At 39.4% G+C, this 23,364-nt stretch overlaps 1 protein-coding gene across 1 annotated transcript; it reads right to left on the minus strand.

The window, feature by feature from the left end:
• Nucleotides 1-3: 3 nt before the first annotated feature.
• POLB (DNA polymerase beta) lies at nt 4-20,477 on the minus strand. Its single transcript, XM_007182104.3, has 14 exons — nt 20,268-20,477; nt 19,886-19,943; nt 17,203-17,269; nt 15,871-15,945; nt 15,201-15,259; nt 13,413-13,462; nt 11,489-11,540; nt 9,530-9,584; nt 9,360-9,432; nt 8,145-8,215; nt 7,117-7,203; nt 1,858-1,922; nt 1,226-1,365; nt 4-236 (listed from the first exon to the last, which is right to left on the minus strand). Exons 1-14 carry the CDS (start codon nt 20,326-20,328, stop codon nt 142-144), a joined length of 1,008 nt encoding a protein of 335 aa, XP_007182166.1. The 5' UTR covers nt 20,329-20,477; the 3' UTR covers nt 4-141.
• Between the last annotated feature and the right edge of the window lie 2,887 nt (nt 20,478-23,364).

Below are 23,364 nucleotides of genomic sequence, written 5' to 3' on the forward strand. Positions count from 1 at the left end.
TGATAATAGTACAAGAGGTTTTATTGACTAATGCAAGCTACAGCATGAAGAAACAATTATTTAAAAACACCACAGACCCTTACGTAGCAAAGGTTAAGAAATAAATTAAGACCTATTGGGCTGTGCCGGGGAGGATGGGCCTCATTCACTTCGATCCTTGGGTTCTCGGTATTTCCACTGGATGTAGTCAAAGATGTCCTTCTCACTATCCACGGGCAGCGGCTCTCCAGCAACTCCTGCAAGGAGGGAGAACAGAACCTTCCTCATGAACCAGTTCTGGAGTTTAGAGGATTCAGGACTGAGAGCTATACAGGACTCACTTTCAGAGTTAAAAGAAAATAGTCCCCAAGCCACTCAAAAAAAAAAAAAGATATTGACTGCCCTCCCCCTCCCCCATGAGCTTGTGTCTGTGCTTTGCCACACATACTACCGGCGCTACACAAAGAACCTCAGTATCTCAACTCTGGCCATCTGAAGCGGCCCTAATCCATGATTTTTGTGTCTGCTGGACCTCCACCGTATTAGAGAAAATACTCTAGTGAGTTCCTTTGCAACTGAAAACACGGTCCCCGGACCAGCAGTACTGACACCACCTGGCAGCTTAGCGGCAACGCAGAAGCCACTGAATTAAAATCTGCACTTAACGAGGTTCTCACATGGTTTGTATACACATTGACATGTGAGAACAAACCAGCCCTCGTCTACCAGGGAGGAAAAACACTTTTAGGACAAAAAGACAAAATCTTCATTTTCCTAGTAGAGAATAGTAAACCACATAGTATATTGTGAAATGTTAACAACATCTATAAAACAGAGATTAAGCAATTCTTACTCTTTAAACTTGAAAAGCTTGGGGCCAAAGCTACCAAGTTTGGCCTGGCACTAAAAGCAATAATACCTGGGTTCTTTGGAAGTCTTGGAGATACATTAAAGAAAACAAAAACACTTTAGATCAATAAGATTATTTACTGACCATCAGAGGTAGAAAGAATTTAATCCATTCTAATAGAGCTGGAAATAAATGAATCTTGTCATCATGGGCCTTCAACTGAGGGCCTGGGAGCACCTATGGATTAAAGCTTTTTTTGTTGCCTGAGGGACTAACAATACCAAAGAAACTGCAATTAACTGGCACGGTTACTTGAAGGCTTTTTAGAAAAACCAAATGCTAAACCAAAATATCCAGATGACTGGGATTATCTCTAATGCAGACAAAAATACTCACCAGTGACTCCCAAGGGACGGATTGTGTATTCATTGATTGTGAAGCCTTTTTCTACAGCATGAGCTCTCATATTCTTATTGAAAATATCACTCCCAGTGAAATAGAGGACACCACAGTAATACTGATCCTTGGGTATCAACCTACAAACAATAAACAATTCACCAATCTTTTACTACATATTTCCAATTTAGCAAAAATAGGACTCTTAAAATCATTAAGGCACAAAACAAGTCTGTGCGGTCCAATAACTGAAGAGGACACCATCATTAAGTAGACCATTCAAATGACCTCAACCTTGCAGTTAGCTGAGGTTTCAGTAAACTATGCTCTGCAAGAGGTGTGGACAAATGCAAAGCAGTATCACTTGTTACAACCAACTCTCCCCAGGCAGGATCTACTTTGAGCTGTAGAAGGCACCATGGTGAACCTAGAGATAATAAAGTAGATTCTGTAGACAGTCATTATTCTTTACATACTTTCAGGATAAACACTGTCTATTGCAGGGACATATGGCACTTTGGAATGAAAAGGGGTCTTAGACATTTACGCAAATTCCAAGACATACAGAGGGAGGGGGAAAAGGGGAAAAGAAGGGAAAAGTTAATAGGTCAGCAACAAATTTTGAGTAATACCTGATATCAATTCTCCTGTGTGGATATTCCTTTTCATCATTTTTACTGGGAAGCTGGCAAACACCCTAAAATATATATTTAAAAATAATGTTTAAAGATTTTTTTAAACTTAAGGCTTAATTCTAATCAAATATTGTTAACTGTGAAGTTATTTTTGCTTTAAATGGAGGCAGTTTTAGAATTGTGAGCGCTTGTAACTTAGTAGCTTTTCTATGCACGATATATTATCCCTGCCTTCCTATTGTGCTTCATGATAACTAAAAAACCACATGAAACAGCAGGCAAGGGTTCTGGCTATGAGGGTCTGGCTTTTGTGTGACTCTAAACAAGAAGATAATCAAAGGAAGTGTGAAAGACAGAGACCAAAACAAACAGAAAACAGCAACTTGGAAGAAACAATGATTACTCAGGGAGAAGAAAACAGACACAAAAGCTATCAGTGATATTCTCAGATCACAGATTTTTATCCATGAAATAAGGACAGAATTCTACAGAAAAAGAAAACTCAAGGAAAAGATTTAAATCAAAATTTAAAATATGACAGAAGTAGAAGAACTTGAAATGAGGAAATCTCCCAGAAGTTAGAAAAGACAGAGAGAGGAAAATTAAGAAAAATTTAAAAGATAAGAAAATTAGAGGATCGTTTTCTTCCTTCTCTACAGGTGAGTTTTCATTATGCTTCTGCAGTTTTCTTTTTTAATACTTCTGCAGTTTTTAAACAACAATTATCAAGGTCTGTTTTGTTATCTTTTCCTCTTCCAGGAAAATGGGGAAAGTTTACAGACTGGGCGGCAACGCATAAATATGTAGAAAGAAATACAAACATCACCGAATTTCAAATGTAACGCTTCAAATGCCACATTCTAAGAAAACTACACAAGTGACAGGCTTCTGGTCCTAAAGAGCAGTCGAGTTGGTACACACGTCACTAAAAGACATACTTTTCACTCCGCAACACAGAAAAATCAAAATCTAAAATCTAAAATGGGTATTTTCTTTAGCAACTCCTATTCCTGAGAGATCAATGAAACCTGTTTATCTTCAAATATGAAACCTACCTTCTTAGGCACTAACAAGTTCCAACTCAACCTTCAAATGGAATTACCATGAGGCATTATCTTGCGGATCTGGATGTCTGAACCCACAGGCAATGATCTGTTTGTCACATCAGTAATAGGATTTCATCTAATGGCTTTGTTCCTTTCCTCAAGGCTAATTTTATTTCCTACACTTTTTCTGAAGTGCTAATGTTAAAGAATTTCTCTGTATTACTGTAAATTCCTTATTCGATTGAGTGGATTAGTTTTGTCTGGCATTTCAGTTAGGTAGCTTCATGTTGACTGTCTGAAATAGAACCTCTTTCATTTCCCCAGTGTAGCCAAGGTATCTTCTACTGTCCTGTGAATCCTCACTGTAGATATTTCACAGAAAATCATCCTCTGAGGTCAAACCTGCACGAGATGCTAAAATTTGAGTGGTACTCACCATATATAAAGTAAAAAGGCATCTAAATGAAGAGGAAATTGGTTTTTCTTCCAAATGTTATTATATGCACAGGAAGAATAGCTCAATTAACTAAAGACCCTGAGTTTACAAGAAGATCTGGAATAACCTGGCTTTCCTAAGCTTTGATTACTATTAGTTTAAGAGAATTGATGTTTTGAAGATAACTTAAAAAAAACACAGATGGTCATATCTTTAAAACTATTTAGTCAGTGCAACAAGATGTTCTGAAATCAAGTGGCTCGATATGGAGTGGAGTTTATTCCACTTCATAAGCTGAATTCATTTTGCAGCCAATTTCCTTTCAGAAACCTAGAGATCTTAACTCCTTTGGTGATCTCTGCTCATGTTCACGCGCTCAGGGTCACTGCCCTGACTCCTGCCTGCCTCTCTCTCCCCGCAGAGACCTGCCTGCCCAACTTCCTTACTTCAAGTCTTTCCCCAGGTCTCATCTTCTCAATAAGGCCGTCCCCTTTAATACCGTCTCCTGCACTCCCTTTCTTTTCAAAAACTACTTATTATCTTAACCTAACGTTTTACCTACTTAATACGTTCACTGTTAAGTAGCAGTCCCTTCCCATACCCTCAAATAATAGTTCTACTTAAATTCACTGATCTATCCCACGCTCCCAGAGCAGAGCCTAGAATGTAGTAGATGCTAAGTATGTATTTGGTGAATTGACTGAATACACCTTCTCTTTCCTACTGACACTCATTCTCCCCACTTTGTTCTTTCATAGCACCATCTTCTCTCTTTCTGTCCCTTTTTCTGTTCCCCAATTTAATTCTTTCCAGGTTACTACCTTTCTCCAACTGATCTATTTCCAAATAGAAATATATTATTTTTTATATTATTATTATGTGTTATACTAGTATAACACTGCACAAGTCTTTGAAGATTCAGTATCTTCAAAAGATACTTGTACAAACCCTTCAATGTTTCCACATATATTACTTAATCTGATCTGCATAACAGTCCTTAGACAGAGGGCAAGGATATCATTTTATAAATAAGAAAATGAAGGCCTTAGAGAAGTAAAGCAACTTGTCAATGTCACACAACAAATTGGTAATGGAGCCAAAAGATCTTAAAGCCTCTGTATCCAAATCTACTTTCCTACGATGCAACATACCAACACCTACCGTCTTTGCAACAAGATACAAATCACTTCTTATTGCCTTCAAAATAAAATGATTTGAAAGTTGACCTGGAGTGCTTCTCATCCTAACAAATACTAATTATAAATGTCAAAACAGCAGGCTCAAACATGGCATTTTCTAAGCTTCAGTAAATACATGAACTACATGTGCAGTATACAAACTTTATATACAGACCATCCACTAAGATGGATTCCTATGTCACAACATAAAGGCCTTAGTCTCTTACTGTGGTCTAAGTTTTCTATACTTTAAAAACAAACAAAAAGCCTGCTTTCTTATTTTTTAGCCTGTTTTCTTCTGGAAATAGGTTTGGAGGATTTCCTTTCTGGCAATACTTGTACATGTGCTGCCAGGTATGACCGAAAGAACGGAAGGCAAGATAGAGCCAAGATTTCCACAACTCCAGCCCATATCCTAGGATGGGTGAGTGGTCCTAGTCTTTCACATACCACATGTACTGTGAGGTCTGAACCGGCCGACTCTGCAGCATCCCTGGGATTTGGCTGCCTCTGACCTTCCTAGACAAAGGACTTCTCTTCTTTGAGCAGCTACTAGGATAACCCAATTCCACTAGGTCAGCAACTCTTTACGTTCATATCCTTGGCTACCCACCTTCCTTTGCAGGTTACACCCAGCCCACCAGCTTGTAATTTTTCCTTGTATTCTTGCTAGCTGGATTACTACAGCCTCTGTAGGTCTTTCCTCGGGATCTCTTTGGGCACAGAAGAATACTGTTCAGACTGTAAAAAAATGCTTCTGCTTTTTTATTGTGTAAACACCTTCCCGGTGGCTAACTCTGAAAACAGCTACTGCACTTCCCCCGGAGAGAGTCCAGTGCTTTCACAGAGATGACTAATGAAGGAAGAGAGTCAGGCCAGAAGGGGTCCCCAGTGGAGTACCAGGACACTTTCGTACTATTTAAAAAAAACAACCCAACTTGTCTAGCACATGATTTTTAGACTTTTATCTGATTGAATGTTCTTTAAATGTAAGATTTATGCACATTCATTTTGAGTGATTTAAAGTCAATCTAAATTTAAAAGGATGTTCATATGGCGTATACAAATCCTATTTTTCTTAATATCTCATGTGTGCATATATTTTTGGGCATAGAGTAAAAACTCAAAACCTGACAGACTAGGGAGAACAGATCATAAATGTAATTCCCAAAAACTGACTAGAAATTTTATTTTTACCTTTCCCAAAGTTCTTTTGAAAATATTGATAAAGTGTGACAACTTAGGCAATACACTTTCATAGCCCATTAAAATCACCATGCTGAATCAAATGACATGTTTTTTTGCATATATGATTAAATACACATAACATAAAATATACCACTTTAACCCTTTTTAAGTGTGCAGTTCAGTGGCATTAAGTGCATTCACACTGTTGTGCAACCATCACCACCATCCGTCTTCAGAACTTTTTCATCTTCCCCAACTGACATTCTGTCCCCATAGACACTCACTCCCCATCTCCCCGCTGCCCCGCCCATGCCCTGGCAACCACCGTTCCATTTTCTGAATGACATGGTAATTCAATTACCTATCTCAACCATCTTCTTCTGCTTTTGGCTAAGACTGTCAAATCTACACAGTGAGACTCTTGCTAATTTTAGCATGTCCATGCTCCAAAAACATAGTCTCTTTCCTTTCAGTCACATGACTTAGGAAAAGGGGGGCATGGAGAAAAGAGCGCCCAAATGCTGTATTTAAGTGAGCAGCAGATAAATGTAAGCCTTTATTACATTAGCCCTAGATTTCTGTTTGCCTTCGGTTTTTATACAGAACCATTTATTAATGTTTTTAATCCATTTGCTATTTGTCTTGAATCCTCAAGTCTTAATCCCCTAGGAAGAACACAGGACTTCGATGGTCCATCACAATGGGTTTCACTGGGACGACTCCACAGGTGCCCCCTCTACGAGCCCCCTACTTATCATTTCACACAGCATGGTTCTTCCCCTGGATGTTCTATCATGTACCCTGATGCCTTCTTTCTTTGGTCTTGTAATAGATTAATACTTTTCAGACAATTCTAATCTCACTTATTAATATATTCTGAGTCAAAGAGTATTTGCTATTTTAGGGAAAAAATATAATGTATTAAAGTCATTATGGATATTTAAAAAATAGCAGATTATGCCTAATTACCTATTCCAATGGCACAGATTATTTACAAGTGGGGAATTTAGAACAAAACTCTTTACTGGGACTTCCCTAGTGGCACAGTGGTTAAGACTCCACACTCCCAATGCAGGGTTCGATCCCTGGTCTGGGAACTAGATCCCACATGCATGCTGCAACAAAGAGTTTGCATGCCACAACTAAGGAGCCCTTGAGCTGCAACTAAGGAGCCCACCTGCAGCAACTAAGACCTGACGCAACCAAATAAATTAAAAACAACAACAACAACAACAAAAAAAACCTCTTTACTAAAATATTCTCAGATTAGAGAATATATCTCCTCTAAGGTCTAGGATGTCCTATTTACTGACTGTGACACTAAGCTACAGTGAGGTCACACTCAGAATGGTTACTGGACAGTCTCCACGGGTTTTTTTTAAATGTGTTAACTCAAGTGAGTACTTACCATGAACTTTGTTTCCCCTTTTGACAGAGTGTCTGTAATAAAATGGACCTTTTGTAACTGCTCCACAACACGATGTAACAGCTTTGGCTATAGAACCATAATTAGGGAATAAGAAAAAAAGCAATTACTCTGTTACAGCAAGAGAGCATTTTTAGGGCTTCCCTGGTGGCGCAGTGGTTGAGAATCTGCCTGCTAATGCAGGGGACACGGGTTCGAGCCCTGGTCTGGGAAGATCCCACATGCCACGGAGCAGCTGGGCCCGTGAGCCACAACTACTGAGCCTGCGCGTCTGGAGCCTGTGCCCCGCAACGGGAGGGGCCGCGATAGTGAAAGGCCCGCGCACCGCGATGAAGAGCAGTCCCCGCACCGCGATGAAGAGTGGCCCCCACTTGCCGCAACTAGAGAAAGCCCTCGCATGAACCGAAGACCCAACACAGCCAAAAATAAATAAATAAATAAATAAAGTAGCTATAAAAAAAAAAAAAAAAAAAAGAGAGCATTTTTAAAATGAGTTTTCTGATGCTCTATGCAGAAATGCCTAGTTTTCCTATGTTCTGAGTACTTTTTCTAACAGAAATTCATCTTATCAAATGAAACCACCACCTTTCACCAATATCATGATACCCCCAAATAGACATCATTTGTCTTTATCTGTTTCATTAAACAAAACGTTACCTGCTTCATCTTTAAAAGGTATATATTCCAAAATCAAAAGCATTTTGCCTTCATGGGTCTTCTAACAGAGGTTAAGTTTCTTGATAGACAATAAATAATTCTGGAAGTATTTTACTAAATTTCATCTCTTTCAAATGTTAGACTGTCCTGCCAATTCTTTGTGGACAAACAACGCATATCCCTTCCAACAACTTACTTTGCCTCTCAACGAATTCAGTCAGTACAAAACACTTCAACCGACTTTCAGAAAGATTAGAACAAAAACTCATTCTGAAAATATCCAACTACCATTTAGAAAATGATATTCACTGCTGTGTAAGACCGACCACACTTGCTTATAAATTCTGAGGCACCTGTTTGGTTGACTCAGAGGTAAAGCTTGGATGGGTCAGAAGAACATCCATGTCGCCGCTGGACTCTGCACCTATGACAGCAAAAATGTGTATGGAATTCTCCTTGTAAATTTATCAACTAGGCAAACACAAAACCAAGGTGATGACACACATAGAAGAGTCTTACTTCTCACAGCCTAACTTTCTATTTCACTGTGCTTCATATTCAGAATTAGTTAAAAGAGTTCAATTTTCTGTCCAACTATTCAGGTATACTGATGTAAACAGCAGAATCTGGGATAACAACAGTAATTGACGTTAGATATATGTTGCATACAATTGGTTAAATATTATTAAAAATGTACCTAAGTAACTACTCAATAATGAATAAAAATAACATTTAAATATACCTTTAAAATATATCTATGAACACTAAATATTTAAAAATCTCAAATTAAACAATATGCTCTAACTCTGAAAAGGTTAATCAGAAAATTCATTTCAATTCTTCTGAATGAATTCACTTAATGAGTACTGGTAACAATGACTATTATGGCATCATAGATAAGAATGCTAGATTCTTATAGCAGCTACCCAGAGAATTTCTGATAGCCTATTACCACTTCCTAAGCAAAACTCCAGAGGTGGCCAGAGATTCAGTCAGACATCTATTTCAAGGTTTTAAATAAAGTTCTATTTCAATTTTTTAAGATAATATTTTAAAATTTGGGTTACCCTTCCAAAATTTTGAGCCAGTAAGAGACCAGGATTGTGTGGTTCTCACTTTGCTCACATTCACATAGTAAATCAAGATCTTCTGAAGAACCTGGTTGTTTTGAGAATTGGTTCTGAACTGATGTCTCTGAGACATTAAACTTAGATCCATTACAGAAAACTTAGAAAATTAAATAAAGTAAAACAACAAACAAAAAAACTACTCATGGCTTCACTAGCATCTAGCCAGATAACCACAATTAATATTTAATATACCTAAAATTATTTTATAATAATTTTATTAGAACTAGTCATCAAAAAAACCTGTCCTATAATAAAATCAGGATGAATTTCCTCTAATTTATATTCCCATTTATAAACAAATAAATTTAGCTAATACTACTAGATCTTAGTAAATCTATAAAGTAACATAAATTACATCTTTTTAATCCATGTTTTTCATATACACTGGGCAATTTTAACAGCAAGGCATGAATAACCTAAGCTTAGGAAGTATGTTACCTCTTCTGAAACTGCCACAGACTGTAGCAATGTATTCAGAATCCACTTTTTCAACTTCACTTAGTACAATATCCTAATAGAAGAAAAATTAAGTCAGTATTCTAAAAATGGCTTTTCACCAATTGACATTCTCAATCCTAATCAAAGAATACAATTCAGCACACTCTTACTTGCATTTGTAACATCTCTTCACGAGGAATTCTTTTCTCAAAGTCCTCAAAATATCTATAAAGACAGAATAAGTAGACAAAAGATTTTTTGTGAAATTTGAATCTTAGAAATTAAACTGCCTACCTTATCAAGTGTCCTTATACAAGCAGGTCTTTCAAAAATCAAGACTAAAATTCATTACGACAAGAGTAAAATTGGGGGGGTGCGGAGAGGTTTATTCCTTAACTTGGATCAAAATCCTTAAGTGTCATGCTTTGTGATATTCCAGATATTCCATCCAAACTTATTTTAAATAAACTTCACATTCACATACCAAGAGTGAATAAATATATTTAAATTAATATGGTTCCAAGTTAGACTGCTCCCTACTGGCAAATCCAGGGATTACAGTTTATTGCTCTTAAATCCTGAAAAATACTTGTATTTTAAAATATTATCCTACAATATGGATGAACCGAGACAACATTATGCTAAGTGAAAGAAGTCAGTCACAAAAGACCGTATATTATGATTTCATTTACATGAAATATCCAGAATAGACAAATCTATAGAGACAGAAGGTAGAATAGTGGTTGCCAGGGGCTGGGGGAGGGAAGGGCAGTTGGGAAGAAATGAGGAGTGATGGCTAATGGGTTTGGGCTTTTTTGGGGATAACAAAAATGTTCTAAAATTGACTACAGTCATGGTTGCACAACTCTGTGAATATAAAAAGCCACTGAATTGCACACTTTTAAGTGGGTGAATTACATGGTATATGAAATGATATTTAGATAAGGCTATTAAAAATATTATCTTAGTATTAAGTAACATCTAAGAATGATAAAGTGCCTGTTCAAAACCAATTCTCGGGGCTTCCCTGGTGGCGCAGTGGTTGAGAATCTGCCTGCCAATGCAGGGGACACGGGTTCGTGCCCTGGTCTGGGAAGATCCCACATGCCGCGGAGCAACTGGGCCCGTGAGCCACAATTACTGAGCCTGCGCGTCTGGAGCCTGTGCTCCGCAACAAGAAGAGGCTGCGATAGTCAGAGGCCCGCGCACCGCAATGAAGAGTGGCCCCCGCTTGCCACAACTAGAGAAAGCCCTCACACAGAAACGAAGACCCAACACAGCCATAAATAAATAAAAATAAATAAATAAATAAATTTAAAAAAAAAAAAAAAAACCAATTCTCACAACAAGCAAGTTCTTCAGAAGATCTCCATTTACTACGCAAATGCAAGGAGAGTGAGAACTACACCATCCTGATCTTTTACTGGTTCAGAGTTTTGGAAAGGCAGTGTAAGTTTTAAAATATTGTGGTAAGGCATCAACAGGGAAGTTCAGAAGGTTATTAGGACTGAATGGCCAAAAAGACAACCTAAGACCAGAGGAGATACATGCTTATGCGTGTACACTACGTGCTGTAGATAATCAGTCAGAAGTGGGGGGTCTGTATCTTGCACTTGACAAAGTAATTACCCATGCTGACAGACGACAAGTCTACTAGTTATTCCTATTCTGGTATTTAGGTGTATGGGTTTTTTTCCTTTCCCTTTTTAAAAAAATTTAGTGTTTCATGGTCATGTCCCGTCTTCTCAGGTAGACTCTAAACTTCTTAAGAGCTACACTGAACCTGTTTATATCCTAACCTCAGAGGCAGTGCTTTCTACAATGTAAGCATGAAATAAACACCCTGACTGACTGAGGCCCTCAGTTCTATGTATTTTAAGGGGAAGTTCCCAGCTAAAGTCAAGGGAATATGGGATATACTCAAAACAAGCAAACAAACTAGAGGGCAGTAAAAAAACACGTGTGAATACAGGCTTATTCTCTACAGGAGTCTGCAACAAATCTTAGCATTTCTGAATAGTAAAATGGCTGTGTTTAGCTAAGTCTGAAGACTTATGGTGTATGGAAGAATGGCTATAAAAAATTTTACTTTTACATTTCAAGTGTCAAAAGAAAATTTGCTATCTTACTTTAGCCCAATTCGCTGATGATGGTTCAATTTATCTTCATTTTTTCTGAGATCTGTATAGAAGATAAATAAAGTTGAGATGCTGATTTAAACATTTTTGAAAAAAAAAGCTAAATTCAGTGATCCTTGTTTTCAAAGAACAACCTGGAAAACACACTGAAATGACTTTGAAAAGAAAATGAAAAAAACTTTCAGATATTAAGAACTAGATAAAAGTGATTCTTCAAGTCAACAGTAAAACCCAACAGTGACTGCATAATCATTTTTATTTACTGAATCAAAATTTCAATTATAGTTACATAGAACAGTAGATAAAACATACCAGGATCATACCAAACTTCACTGAGTATAGCAAAAAGCAGCCTTCTAAGAACCTATATTGCTTAATTTACAGTTAGTAGCAGCAGGAGAAGTTCATTCATACTGTTCATTTGTTCATTCACTCCTTCACTGGATTAATATTTATTGAGCACCGATTTGTGCAGGCACTATGCTAAAAATCCCATTGAAAGGAGAGGTAGTATTATCATTTTTTTAATCAAGAAAACTGTAATATCTTAAATTGAAAGTGACCGAGTTCCATCTGGGTGGTCCTTTAGTGGGTACAGGCACAGGAGTGAGCCTTGTTAAAGAAACGGCAAGATAAGTATGCTTCAAAAGCAATTCCTATGGTCACCCTTATATTCACAAACATAAATTCTCTCTGGAGACATAAAATGGAGAAAAATAAGCACCTTTATTATTAAAAATAAGCACGTAATATTTCTCATAATTGTGTGCACACAGAAAACACTAAGGTATATGAACGAAAATGCCACAGAAATATTGAGTTTGTTATATACGAAGAGAGGGATATCGACAGCTATTACATTACATATCTGTGAATGGTGAAATAATGTAAAACCACCACAGTAGATCCTTGACACTCCCAAGGGATGCAACGGAATACCTTTGAGAAACAAACTCTTGACCTCTTTAACCAATATTTCACTCAGGTAAATTATATATGCCACAAGCAGAAAAGCACAAACCCTCTCTGAGATGCATATATAGAACAATTCATTCTCTAGCTATGTGACTCACACAAATTCTTAAGTTAATAATATTACTAATTAATCATGCCTTTTAAGAGTCAGTTACTATTTTTAAGTACTTACTAGGTACCAAGCACTCTGCTAAGTCTTTTACATACATTATTGCATTAAATCATATGAGAGAGATACTATGATACCATTTTGTAGCTGAGAGACTGAAGCATCACAGTCATCTATTTTAATAAAGGGGTGGAGACTGGCTTCAAACCCAGGTCAGTCTCCAAAATCTGTCCACCTAACCATCTGGGTTGCTTATAAATAGTTGAGAAATAGTTGAGCCCACAAATATTAATCCCCAAGTGCCACAGATGTGCTGTAATGAATCCATATAGTATACACCCTTGAAAGCATGAAGAGATAAATTATATTTAAAAGATTACTATATTAGGTTTAAGGAAAATGTTTTATAATTACTTGACTTTTATTTTTATCACTTCTTTGAAAGCAAAAATCCCTTCAATAAGCATTGCAAGCCTCTTGACAGAATTTTTCTCAATATACATAACTTGGCTTTTAGGCTGAATGTATAGGACTTTACGGAAACAAAAGCAATTTAAAAATTGTCTAAAAATCTACAAGTGAATCATTGCCTTTAAACCAAGAAGCCACTTCTTGTTCTTTTTGATTTTTTTCTAAATTATAGACCAAAACATGCTTAAAATGGGAATATAAACTATACTTTATATCTGTTCTCTACTGTAGAGTTAAAAAGAAAATCTTACCATTTGTTTCTACTAATTGAGAAAGGGTTTTTCAAATTCCAGTTTGTTAGAGCATGGTCCTTCAGGACTATATCTGACCTGAAATTAGTGACCTACTGTACAGACTCACCTTCTAATGTCTTAATTCCTTCATCTACAAACTTCCTTGCAGCAGATGGACTACAAAGAAAGAAGAGCATTATCTCAGTATCAGGTGAAACTCAGGATCCTTGTAACAAATAACCAGTTATGTCTCCTCTTGTCAAACATAAAAGCTACTGTTGAGCTAAAGAAAACACCTGCTAAACTATTGTGTGGTTACTTTGGTAATGTTCAAATTACTGAAGCCTTAATCTAGGAAGATAGTCATAAATTTAGATATGAAAAAGACATCCAAGCAGCTAGGTGGCATAATGCCCATGTACATTATTCATACACCAGACATACAGGCACTTGAAAACCATTCATTCAAATGAGATTTAATGAGGGCCTATTATGTGTCAGATATTCTTCTAAGTGCTGAAAATACAGCAGGAATAAGACAAATAAGGGCCCTGGTCTTACCTGTTTACATTCCAGTGGTTAGAGAGAGACAATAAACAGATATATAAACAAAGAAAAATATCTGGTAGATGAATTAAAATAGGGTAATATGACAGAGTGGCTGGGTCTTCTTTAGATTGGGTGGTGAGGAAAGGCCTCTCAGATGATATCTAAACTGAGATTTTAATGACAAAGAGCCTTGGTACAGAAACTGTGTAGTACAGAAACTGATATTCATATCAGGAAGGCAATGTGGCATAGAAATAATAGATCTGAACTGGGAGCCAGGAGACCTAGGTTCTGATTCTGGCCCTGCCACAGCTATCTCACTTTCTGCATTCAGTTTTCTTGCCTGGAAAATGAGAATAATGTAACAGACGCTCTCTAAACAAATATTAACATTTTATAATTGTCTTGGGTCCCCAAGGAGTCATGCTCCTTTTCAGTATACTAGGTTTAGGAATTTAATATATTTTAAAATAACATTCATCAAATGGTTGCCATTAAGGAACAATCATCATATACCTAAAAGAATGGCCTCATTCCATCAAGATGAGAGTTAAGTAATGCACTGCAGCCCTAATATTTCAGTGTTAACCTTTACTCTCTCCAGTGTCAAAGAAGCCTCTGCTAGCTCAAATTTAAGATAGAGATGCCTTCATTAGGAAATACTTGAGTGCTTGTTCCAAGCTCATATGCCAGGTACTACAGAAAAGCTTAAATGTTTAAGATAAATACCACGCTCAGAGAGGCAAAAGAGCCACAATTTGGAGGGAGTGATAATAAGTCCACAGAGCAAGTGGTAATGGAGCTTAGAGGAAGGAGATTATTTCTGGCTGGGGACTCAAACTGGATTCATGTGCCTTGAATGGGGCTTTTAAAGTCACGGCAGCCTCTGAAGAACCAGCCTGAGACATGTAAAATATGGGTGAGTGAACTGCATGGGCAAAGGCGCAGAGGTGGAAAGGTACAGGCTTTGAAGAGAAACAGCATGTACTTTAGTTTGGCTGACATAAAAAAATTAAACAACCCTACTACTGTGTCTGCTTAAAAAATAATTCTTGGGCTTCCCAGGTGGCACAGTGGTTGAGAGTCTGCCTGCCAATGCAGGGGACACGGGTTCGAGCCCTGGTCTGGGAAGATCCCACATGCCGCGGGGCGACTAGGCCTGTGAGCCACAACTACTGAGCCTGCGCATCTGGAGCCTGTGCCCAGCAACAAGAGAGGCCGCGATAGTGAGAGTCCCGTGCACCGCGATGAAGAGTGGCCCCCACTCGCCGCAACTGGAGAAAGCCCTCGCACAGAAACGAAGACCCAACACAGCCATAAATAAATAAATAAAATTTAAAATAATAATAATAATAATAATTCTTACCCAATGCCACTAACTCGAGTCAGGAAATTGATGGATGAACTCGTATCATCCTGCCGAATCTTTAAGGAAAAAAAAAAAGTCTTACAATGATTTAGGAATGCTTTGAGGACTCAGATGATCTTATTAGAAATACACTAGGCTGCTAAGAGACTTGAAGAGCCATTAACACTGCCCGGATAACCCATGCAGAAGGATTCATGCAAAACCCCAGTGGTTACAGGTGAGTAAGAAAGCAGATGAAGATGGCTCTTCTCTAATTTATCCAATACTTTTAAAAGGCTTATTCATAAAAAGACCAGAAGTGATATAATGACAATCATCAGGGTGAAATAAAACCATAAAAATGCTTGCGAGTGTTCAGCATATTCTAAAAGATAACAATCATTTAGTCAAAGTTTATAATCTCCCTTCTAAATGGTACTGAAAATAAAGAAGTAATTCTATCACAGATGCTAATAGTCTCTTAAATGCAACATAAAATAAGTGAACAGTTTATAAGAACAATATTCAAAATTTAAAATACAGGACACTTACAAAGCCATAAACTGCTCCTTCCTTTTCTCACTGAATCTAGCAGAGGGCAGATGACATCACCCACCCTGCAATGGTGCTACGTGATAGCGGCCATAAAGGCAGACACTATAAGCAAACAAATAAGTTAGCATTTTACCTTTTCCAGTTTACGCAATTTTCCAGTAGCTAAAAACTCATCAATCTTTTCAGCAATTTTTGTTCCTACTCCAGGCTACATAGAAAATAAAAAATATAAAAGTCACATAAATATTATGCTTACCAAATCACTAAAAGATAAAGGAAAAAATGAGAAATGAGAACACAATGATCATCACATGACCAGTTTTCAAACAAAGGACACAGAAAATTGAGCACCGGTAAAAATATATTCTCCCAAAGACAAAATGTTTAAATGATTGGCAAAAGAGGAGCCCTAATAAGACAATTCTAAATGACCTTGCTTTTTCAAAATTAACTTCTGTTGTAGAAAAATTAGAAAATATAAAGTTGCATAAAGAAAATATTAGAATCACTTGTTAATTTCATCACCCTGAAAATTAAAATAACCTGTAACCTTGCCACTTAACATGTTATATGCTGACTTCTTTTTTGCTCACATATATATACAAAGTTACGTGCGTGTATATATGTGTGTGTGTGTGTATACATACGCCTACTTTTTTCTTACAAAAATAGAATCATACTGCTTTGTAAAGTGCTTTAACTTAAAAATGCATTGTGAACAAATTTCTATATCGATAAATAAACTACAACATCTTTAATGACCGCATGGTGTATTATTGTATGAATGTATCATAATTTACTTTAAAAATACCCTACAGGAGAACATTTAGATGTTTTCCAATTTTTGAAATTATAACAATGCTGTCGTGGACTTCCTCCAGAACAGAAGTTCTCAGGCTTTTACATACACCTGCATCACCTGAGGGATGTGTTAGAACAGAGAATGCCAAGTCCCACCCTAGAGTGACACTATAGCATACAGGGCTTCATGGAAATTCCAGAGAACAGGGCTAAATGCCATAATATGCAAAGGCGCTTAATCATGTGCTTATTAGTAGGTAAGATCTCCTTGGGAACACTGAGTCACATAAGTTCCTATACCTGGGGACCAGAAGAAACAGCTAGCGAGCAGACATGCTAGTACCACTCTGTTACCACACTCTCCTTGAGGACTAACACTCAAGCTGAAATGCAGTGTGAGAATGAGTACATATATATATGGCAAAGTAGAGAAAGAAAATTGTAATTACGTAGGTTAAAAACATGTTTAAATCCACCCCCTCCCCCAATAAAAACACTCCAAGCTTGAAAAAGTATGCTTGAAATAGCATTAATATTATTCCAAGAAAGCAGTGAAATCTGCCCGTGTGGGTCAAGACAGCTTCGGAGGCAGATTTCATTTTGTGGGAACCCATCAGATCGGTACATGTGTGAGCTCTTCGATCAACTTGCTCCCTAAACTTACCAGTTTCTTAGCTTCTGCTCCACTCTTTATTTTGTGTGGGTACTTTGCTATCACAGATGCTGCTTTTCTACAAGTAACAAAAAGAAGGAAAACCAATTAGAAAGCCAGCAAAGTATTAGTTTTTCTTAAACTGGAATATACATACAAACAAATATGCAGCTTAAACTTTCACCAAGATAACTTATTTTCCACATCCGTGTAAAAATTTAAAACTCAATGAGCTGACAGACCACCTGCATCTCTAACTTGTAAAAGTATCCTGAAAACCCTCGCATTTGAGAATAACACAGTTTTAACCGTATATGTAAAACTAGGGAGATTCAGGAAACCAGTAGCCTTTCCTTTCTGGGATTAAGTGGAAAATATCATTGAGCCTTTTTTTAATAGCTGGTTTTTAGAAATTGTTCATAACTCTCTTTCATAAAAAATGTGCCACCTAGAAGTATTCAAACTACTACATACCAAACTGGCTTATGGATGGTTATTTTTAAATTCATGGCTTAAAACTGTATTCCCCTATGTCCTTGTACCAGTTCTTTTTTTTCATTGCTCTCATTTCGGTTCCACATAAAGCAGTGACCTGTATCCTTGCCATCTCCACACATACCTAGCTCAGTAGTCTGGTGACAGATTGGGTCCACCCTGGGAGCTCACTGATGGTATCCTGTCTATAATTTCAATGCTAAATGTAGTTTTTGGATAGTCTTTGAAGCCTTAGTTTTTCACTCTGTTCTAGCACATATAACCTCGAGATTTGGATTTCGACTTCTGTATTAGCATGTTACTGATGATGAGTCTGGAAAGGCAGGCTGAGGGCAATTTGTGGAGGAAACTGTTTCAGCAAAGACAAGCAGTTCCACATAATTGGCACTACGGCACAAAGCCTGAAAGGGAAGAAGAATTAAATCAGGAAAGGCCTTTTGTATGCAGATGCTTTGGGGTTTTATCAAGGTAAAGAGGAAGTATTTAATTCAAGAGAATACTTTGGTCACATCAAGAGAAACGTATATGGGGACTGGGGGGTGGGGAGGAGCCTGCAGGGGTGGTAGGGCATCACCTGCTTTTCCAGACTTACGGCCCACTCAGACTATACCCCTTATGCAAACTGAATTACTGACTTCCTAGAAAATGCAATACCCCTTCATGTCTCAGTGCCTTGGCTCATTTTGTTTCCTTTCTCTAGATTGTTCCTCCTCTCCCTTATCTCCTTGAAGACTAAACACCTCCTCTCTGAAGCCGCCTAAGACTCAAGTAGAATACGGGGTTGAATCTCTCTCTGATTTTGAGATCATCAAATGTGTGGACAACAGTACAAATATTTTACAGAGGAATTCACAGGAGGTAAAGAAAGGGAGTGTAATCAGTTTTTAGTTATGGTGAGTGAGAAGGAAAGATGGGAGTTGAGTTTAGTTTTGAAAGGGTAGAGACAAAGGTAACAATAGGTTTGAAAATCTGGAGAAAAGCCCAGTGAACACAGATCTGGAGTCACTGACTGGTATTCAAAGCCAAGAATGGTAAGATTGCCAAGGAAAGTATAAAAGTGAGAAAAGAGGGCTTCCCTGGTGGCGCAGTGGTTGAGAGTCTGCCTGCCAGTGCAGGGGACATGGGTACGAGCCCCGGTCTGGGAGGATCCCACATGCCGTGGAGCAACTGGGCCCGTGAGCCACAATTTCTGAGCCTGCGCGTCTGGAGCCTGTGCTCCGCAACAAGAGAGGCCGCGATAGTGAGAGGCCCGCGCACCGCAATGAAGAGTGGCCCCCGCTTGCCACAACTAGAGAAAGCCCTCGCACAGAAGCGAAGACCCAACACAGCCATAAATAAATAAATAAATAACTTTAAAAAAAAACATTTAAAAAAAAAAAAAAAAGTGAGAAAAGAGGGCTAAGGGCGGACCTCTGGGAACTACCGACATTAAAAGGTAAGATAGAAGAGGAGAAAGGACAGAAGGTAGTGCCATCATGGGAGTCAAGATGAATGCCACGGAGAGCCCGGTAAGATGAGACATGGGTGAGAACCTTTTCAGAGGAATGGCGGGATGGAAATTACACTGCCATGAGATAAAGAATGACCGGGGATGAGGAAATCCAGGCAAGGAATACAGATTATGCAAGGTTAACTGTAAAGTGGAGGAAAGAGAAAGGTGCTAGCTAGAGGGCAGAGGGAGGTGAAGAAGACTGCTTTGTTTTCGCTCTTAAGAGCTGAGGGACTTGGACATGTTTACAGATTAAAGGGGCGGAAGCAAGCGGATATGGCATTAACGGCTAGGATAACGGCCCTGGTGAAATGGACAAGGATGAGATCCAAAAGGTGACAGATCAGCCACACACCAACCAGATGGAAAGAATCCCCTGAACCACATCTATCTCACAGCACAGACCTCACCCACTATCTTTCATTATGACTTAAAATCAAACTGCATTGTCAGTAATTCACGTTCGATGATGGGAAAAATACGTATTAGCCTATTTTCAATCAGAACTGGCAACTAATCAAAACTAATCCTACAGAACTCTGCCCAAATTCTCCCAGAAATATCGCAGTAAAGTGCCACCAGAGTCAATACCCTCAGTTCTTGCTTTTTTTCTCCTCCTACAGACGGTCCTAATATCCACTGGACCCTCGGCCCTGTTAATTGCCACACATCCGAGAACGCATACGAACAGAGAATGCCGCCCCGTCCCACCTGTAGGCATTGTACTTGTGGATAGCCTGGTTCACGTTCTTCTCAAAGTTTGCGAGTTCTGAAAAGGCAACAAGAGGCTCGGGTGAACAAGAACCACGAGTAAACAAACGAGAACTGAGTTTCCTGGAAGGGGGCGTAACGACCTCTTAAGGGACAGGGACCCCCGCTTGTACATCGGCCAGGCCAAGGGCAGTCCAAGCGTGACTCAAGGGTCCCCAGCAGGACTGACAATCTGCCACCGGCGCCGGAGGAAGATCCGCACGGAGGACTCCGGGCTGCGAGGGGCCAATCCCATCCTTGGGCTGTCGGGACGCGAGAGAAGGAAGGGAAAGCAGCGGGGAGGGAGGAGAGGAGAAAGGCAGCAGCGCCGGGACGGGCTAACCTGTGAGCATGTCGGTGATGCCCCCGTTGAGCGTCTCCTGCGGCGCCTTCCGTTTGCTCATGGTGGCCTGCACCCGAGGACCGCAGAGAGCTCACAGCCAGGGACGGTCCCCTCGCCCAGCTTTCGGGAGGGGCTGGGACCTGAAGAGGACGCAGGACCAACCCAAAGCGGCGAAACCAGAGCGACTGGCTGAACAATGAGGGCGTCTGACGGGGTGGGGCGGCGCGCGGCGCGCGAGTGACGTCACGCGCTCGGGGCGGGGCGGGGCCGGGACCCCAGGGGCAAGGGGGCGGGGCCGGGGCGGGGCCTCAATGGCGAGAGAGAAAAAGGATCCCGGAGCGCGCAGGACCGGGAGAAGGATGGTGGACCCAAGCTTAGATTTGGCGGACGGGAAATGGGAGCCTCAGGATTACAACCCAGTGGGGTTCCTATGGGAAAACCTGGACTCCTAACCTAAGGCGTTGTACCTGTCTTCCCAGGCATAACGTTTTCTGCAGTCGTCTCCCTAGAAGGGAAGTCTGGTTTTGACTCTGAAGTCAAAACTTCAGATGGTGGGGTATGTAAGATGATGGGGTGCGAGTAGAGTACATAGACCGCAATGCAGTCCACGCTGCAGAGGAGTTCTGTAAGGCTGCGGCAGGAGCCTGGAATGAAATCTGCCGATCACAGGAATGCCTCCCATACTAAACTTTTTAACAGATATGCCAACCAGTGTCAAAAGATATTTTATGTTTTATTCCCCTCCTTTTGCGGCAGGGGCCAAAGTGAAAAAACCACTAAGAAGCCCTTAACCTAGATAATGAGCAATGCAACTGTCATTACAACATGATGACCTATATCTGAGAAATTTACAGTTCTGCTTAAGAAATGGAAATGTGACATCAGCAATATTTTATTTACAAGAGTAACTCCTGGGGTTCATACTCAACTGCCAATTCCAGGCAATTGCTTTGTGTATAAATAAATTAAAAGCTTGACAAAATGATACATGGTTGCTGTAGAAAAATCTAAGAAATATATAAAAGGAGAATAGAAAAGTAACATAAATGATTATCTCACCATCCAGTTTAACCACTATTAATATTTTGGGACATATACTTCCAGTCTTCTAATCCAGTCCTTTCTAAATCCTTTTCAATAATAGAATAATTATTTAGATATAATAAGTTTCTGTGATTAGGCTGTGTGGGGTTTTTTTTGGTTGTTTTTTTTTTTATTTACACTGTCAGTGTACATCTTAAGTTATGCTTCTTGGACATTTGTATTTCTTCTTTTCTGAATTTCCTATTTATATCCTTTGTTCATTTTTCTTATTTATTTATTTATTTATTTTTGGCTGCATTGGGTCTTCGTTGCTGCGCTCTTGGCGCATGGGCTTCAGTAGTTGTGGCACACAGGCTCAGTAGTTGTGGCGCACGGACTTAGTTGCTCCACAGCATGTGGGGTCTTCCTGGACCAGGGATTGAACCCATGTCCCCTGCATTGGCAGGTGGATTCTTAACCACTGTGCCACCAGGGAAGTCCTGTTCATTTTTCTAATGGGGTAGTTATCTGTTATGAACTTGTTAGATTTTTAAAATATTACTACTAACACTTTTTTGTATATTTTACTTGTAAATTTTTTGTAAATATTTGCACTATCCTCTTGTCCCTTGCCTTTTAACTTTATTCTAAAGCTTCTTAACACCTTGATTCCCACCTTCATTTAGATGTTCTCTGTTCTCCTTTTTTCCTATGCAATCTCTATTGCAGGTTATGTTCATATTATTTTGTTCTGAAGAATCATCATTTCTCATTTAAAAAAAAGTTTTTATTCACCTCTCGATAATGAAAGTTACAACTTTAGGGAATTGTGGGATCCCTATATGAGTTATGTCAACTTTTAAAAGATCAGTGCCAGAAAATCCAAGGAAAATGATAAATTCTCTATCCTCATCTTCTTGGATAAACCAGTAACATTTGATTCACTCATTCACTCTCTTCTGGAAACAATTTGCTTTCACTTGGCTTCTAAGTTAGCCCATGCTCTGGGTTTTCCTTCTTCCTCACTCTTCCTTACTAGCCACCCCTTCTCAAGTGTTGGTTTGTTTGTGTGTGTGCTGGTTCCCAGCTCCTCCTCCACTCTCCAGCCTTGTGGGAAAGTGCCTCAGGCCTTGATCCTTTAACCAGCTTTTCCACTCTGTCCAGTTTCACCCTTTTAAACACGAAGTCTAGCTTGAAGACTCCTTTTATATTTCTAGCCCTGATCTCCCTTGAGCTCTAGTCTCATATATCATCTCAAAGACAAAATATCCTACAAACTCTTGCTTCTTGCCCCACTAGCTTCTCCTTAACTTTTCCCCATCTTCATTAATGACATTTAATCCACCCTGCCATCAGGCCCAAATCCTAGGAGTCATTCTTTTTTTTTTTTTTCTACTTTTATTTATTTATTTATTTATTTATGGCTGTGTTGGGTCTTCGGTTCGTGCGAGGGCTTTCTCCGGTTACGGCAAGTGGGGGCCACTCTTCATCGCGGTGCGGGGGCCACTCTTCATCGCGGTGCGCGGGCCTCTCACTATCGCGGCCTCTCTTGTTGCGGAGCACAGGCCCCAGACGCGCAGGCTCAGTAGTTGTGGCTCACGGGCCCAGCCGCTCCGCGGCACGTGGGATCCCCCCAGACCAGGGCTCGAACCCGTGTCCCCTGCATTAGCAGGCAGACTCCCAACCACTGCGCCACCAGGGAAGCCCCCTAGGAGTCATTCTTAATTTCTCTTTTCACACCCCACATCCAATCTGTCAGCAAGTCTTGTCTGGTCTGTCTCCAGAATATTTATTCTGAATTGGATCGCCTCTCACCGCTTCTGCTGCCACCACCCTAGTCCAGTCTACCATGATTTTGCTTCCCAATTACTACCATAGCCTCCTAGTGGCCTCCCCACTTCTGCTCTTGTCCCCTAAAGCAGTGGTCCCCAACCTTTTTGGCACCAGGGACCGGTTTCGTGGAAGACAATTTTTCCATGGACTGGGTTCGGGTGGGGGAGGGGATGGTTGTGGGATGATTCAAGTGCTTTACATTTATTGTGCACTTGATTTCTATTATTATTACATTGTAGTA

This window comes from Balaenoptera acutorostrata, chromosome 21 (assembly GCF_949987535.1).
Source record: "Balaenoptera acutorostrata chromosome 21, mBalAcu1.1, whole genome shotgun sequence".
Taxonomy (NCBI): domain Eukaryota; kingdom Metazoa; phylum Chordata; class Mammalia; order Artiodactyla; family Balaenopteridae; genus Balaenoptera; species Balaenoptera acutorostrata.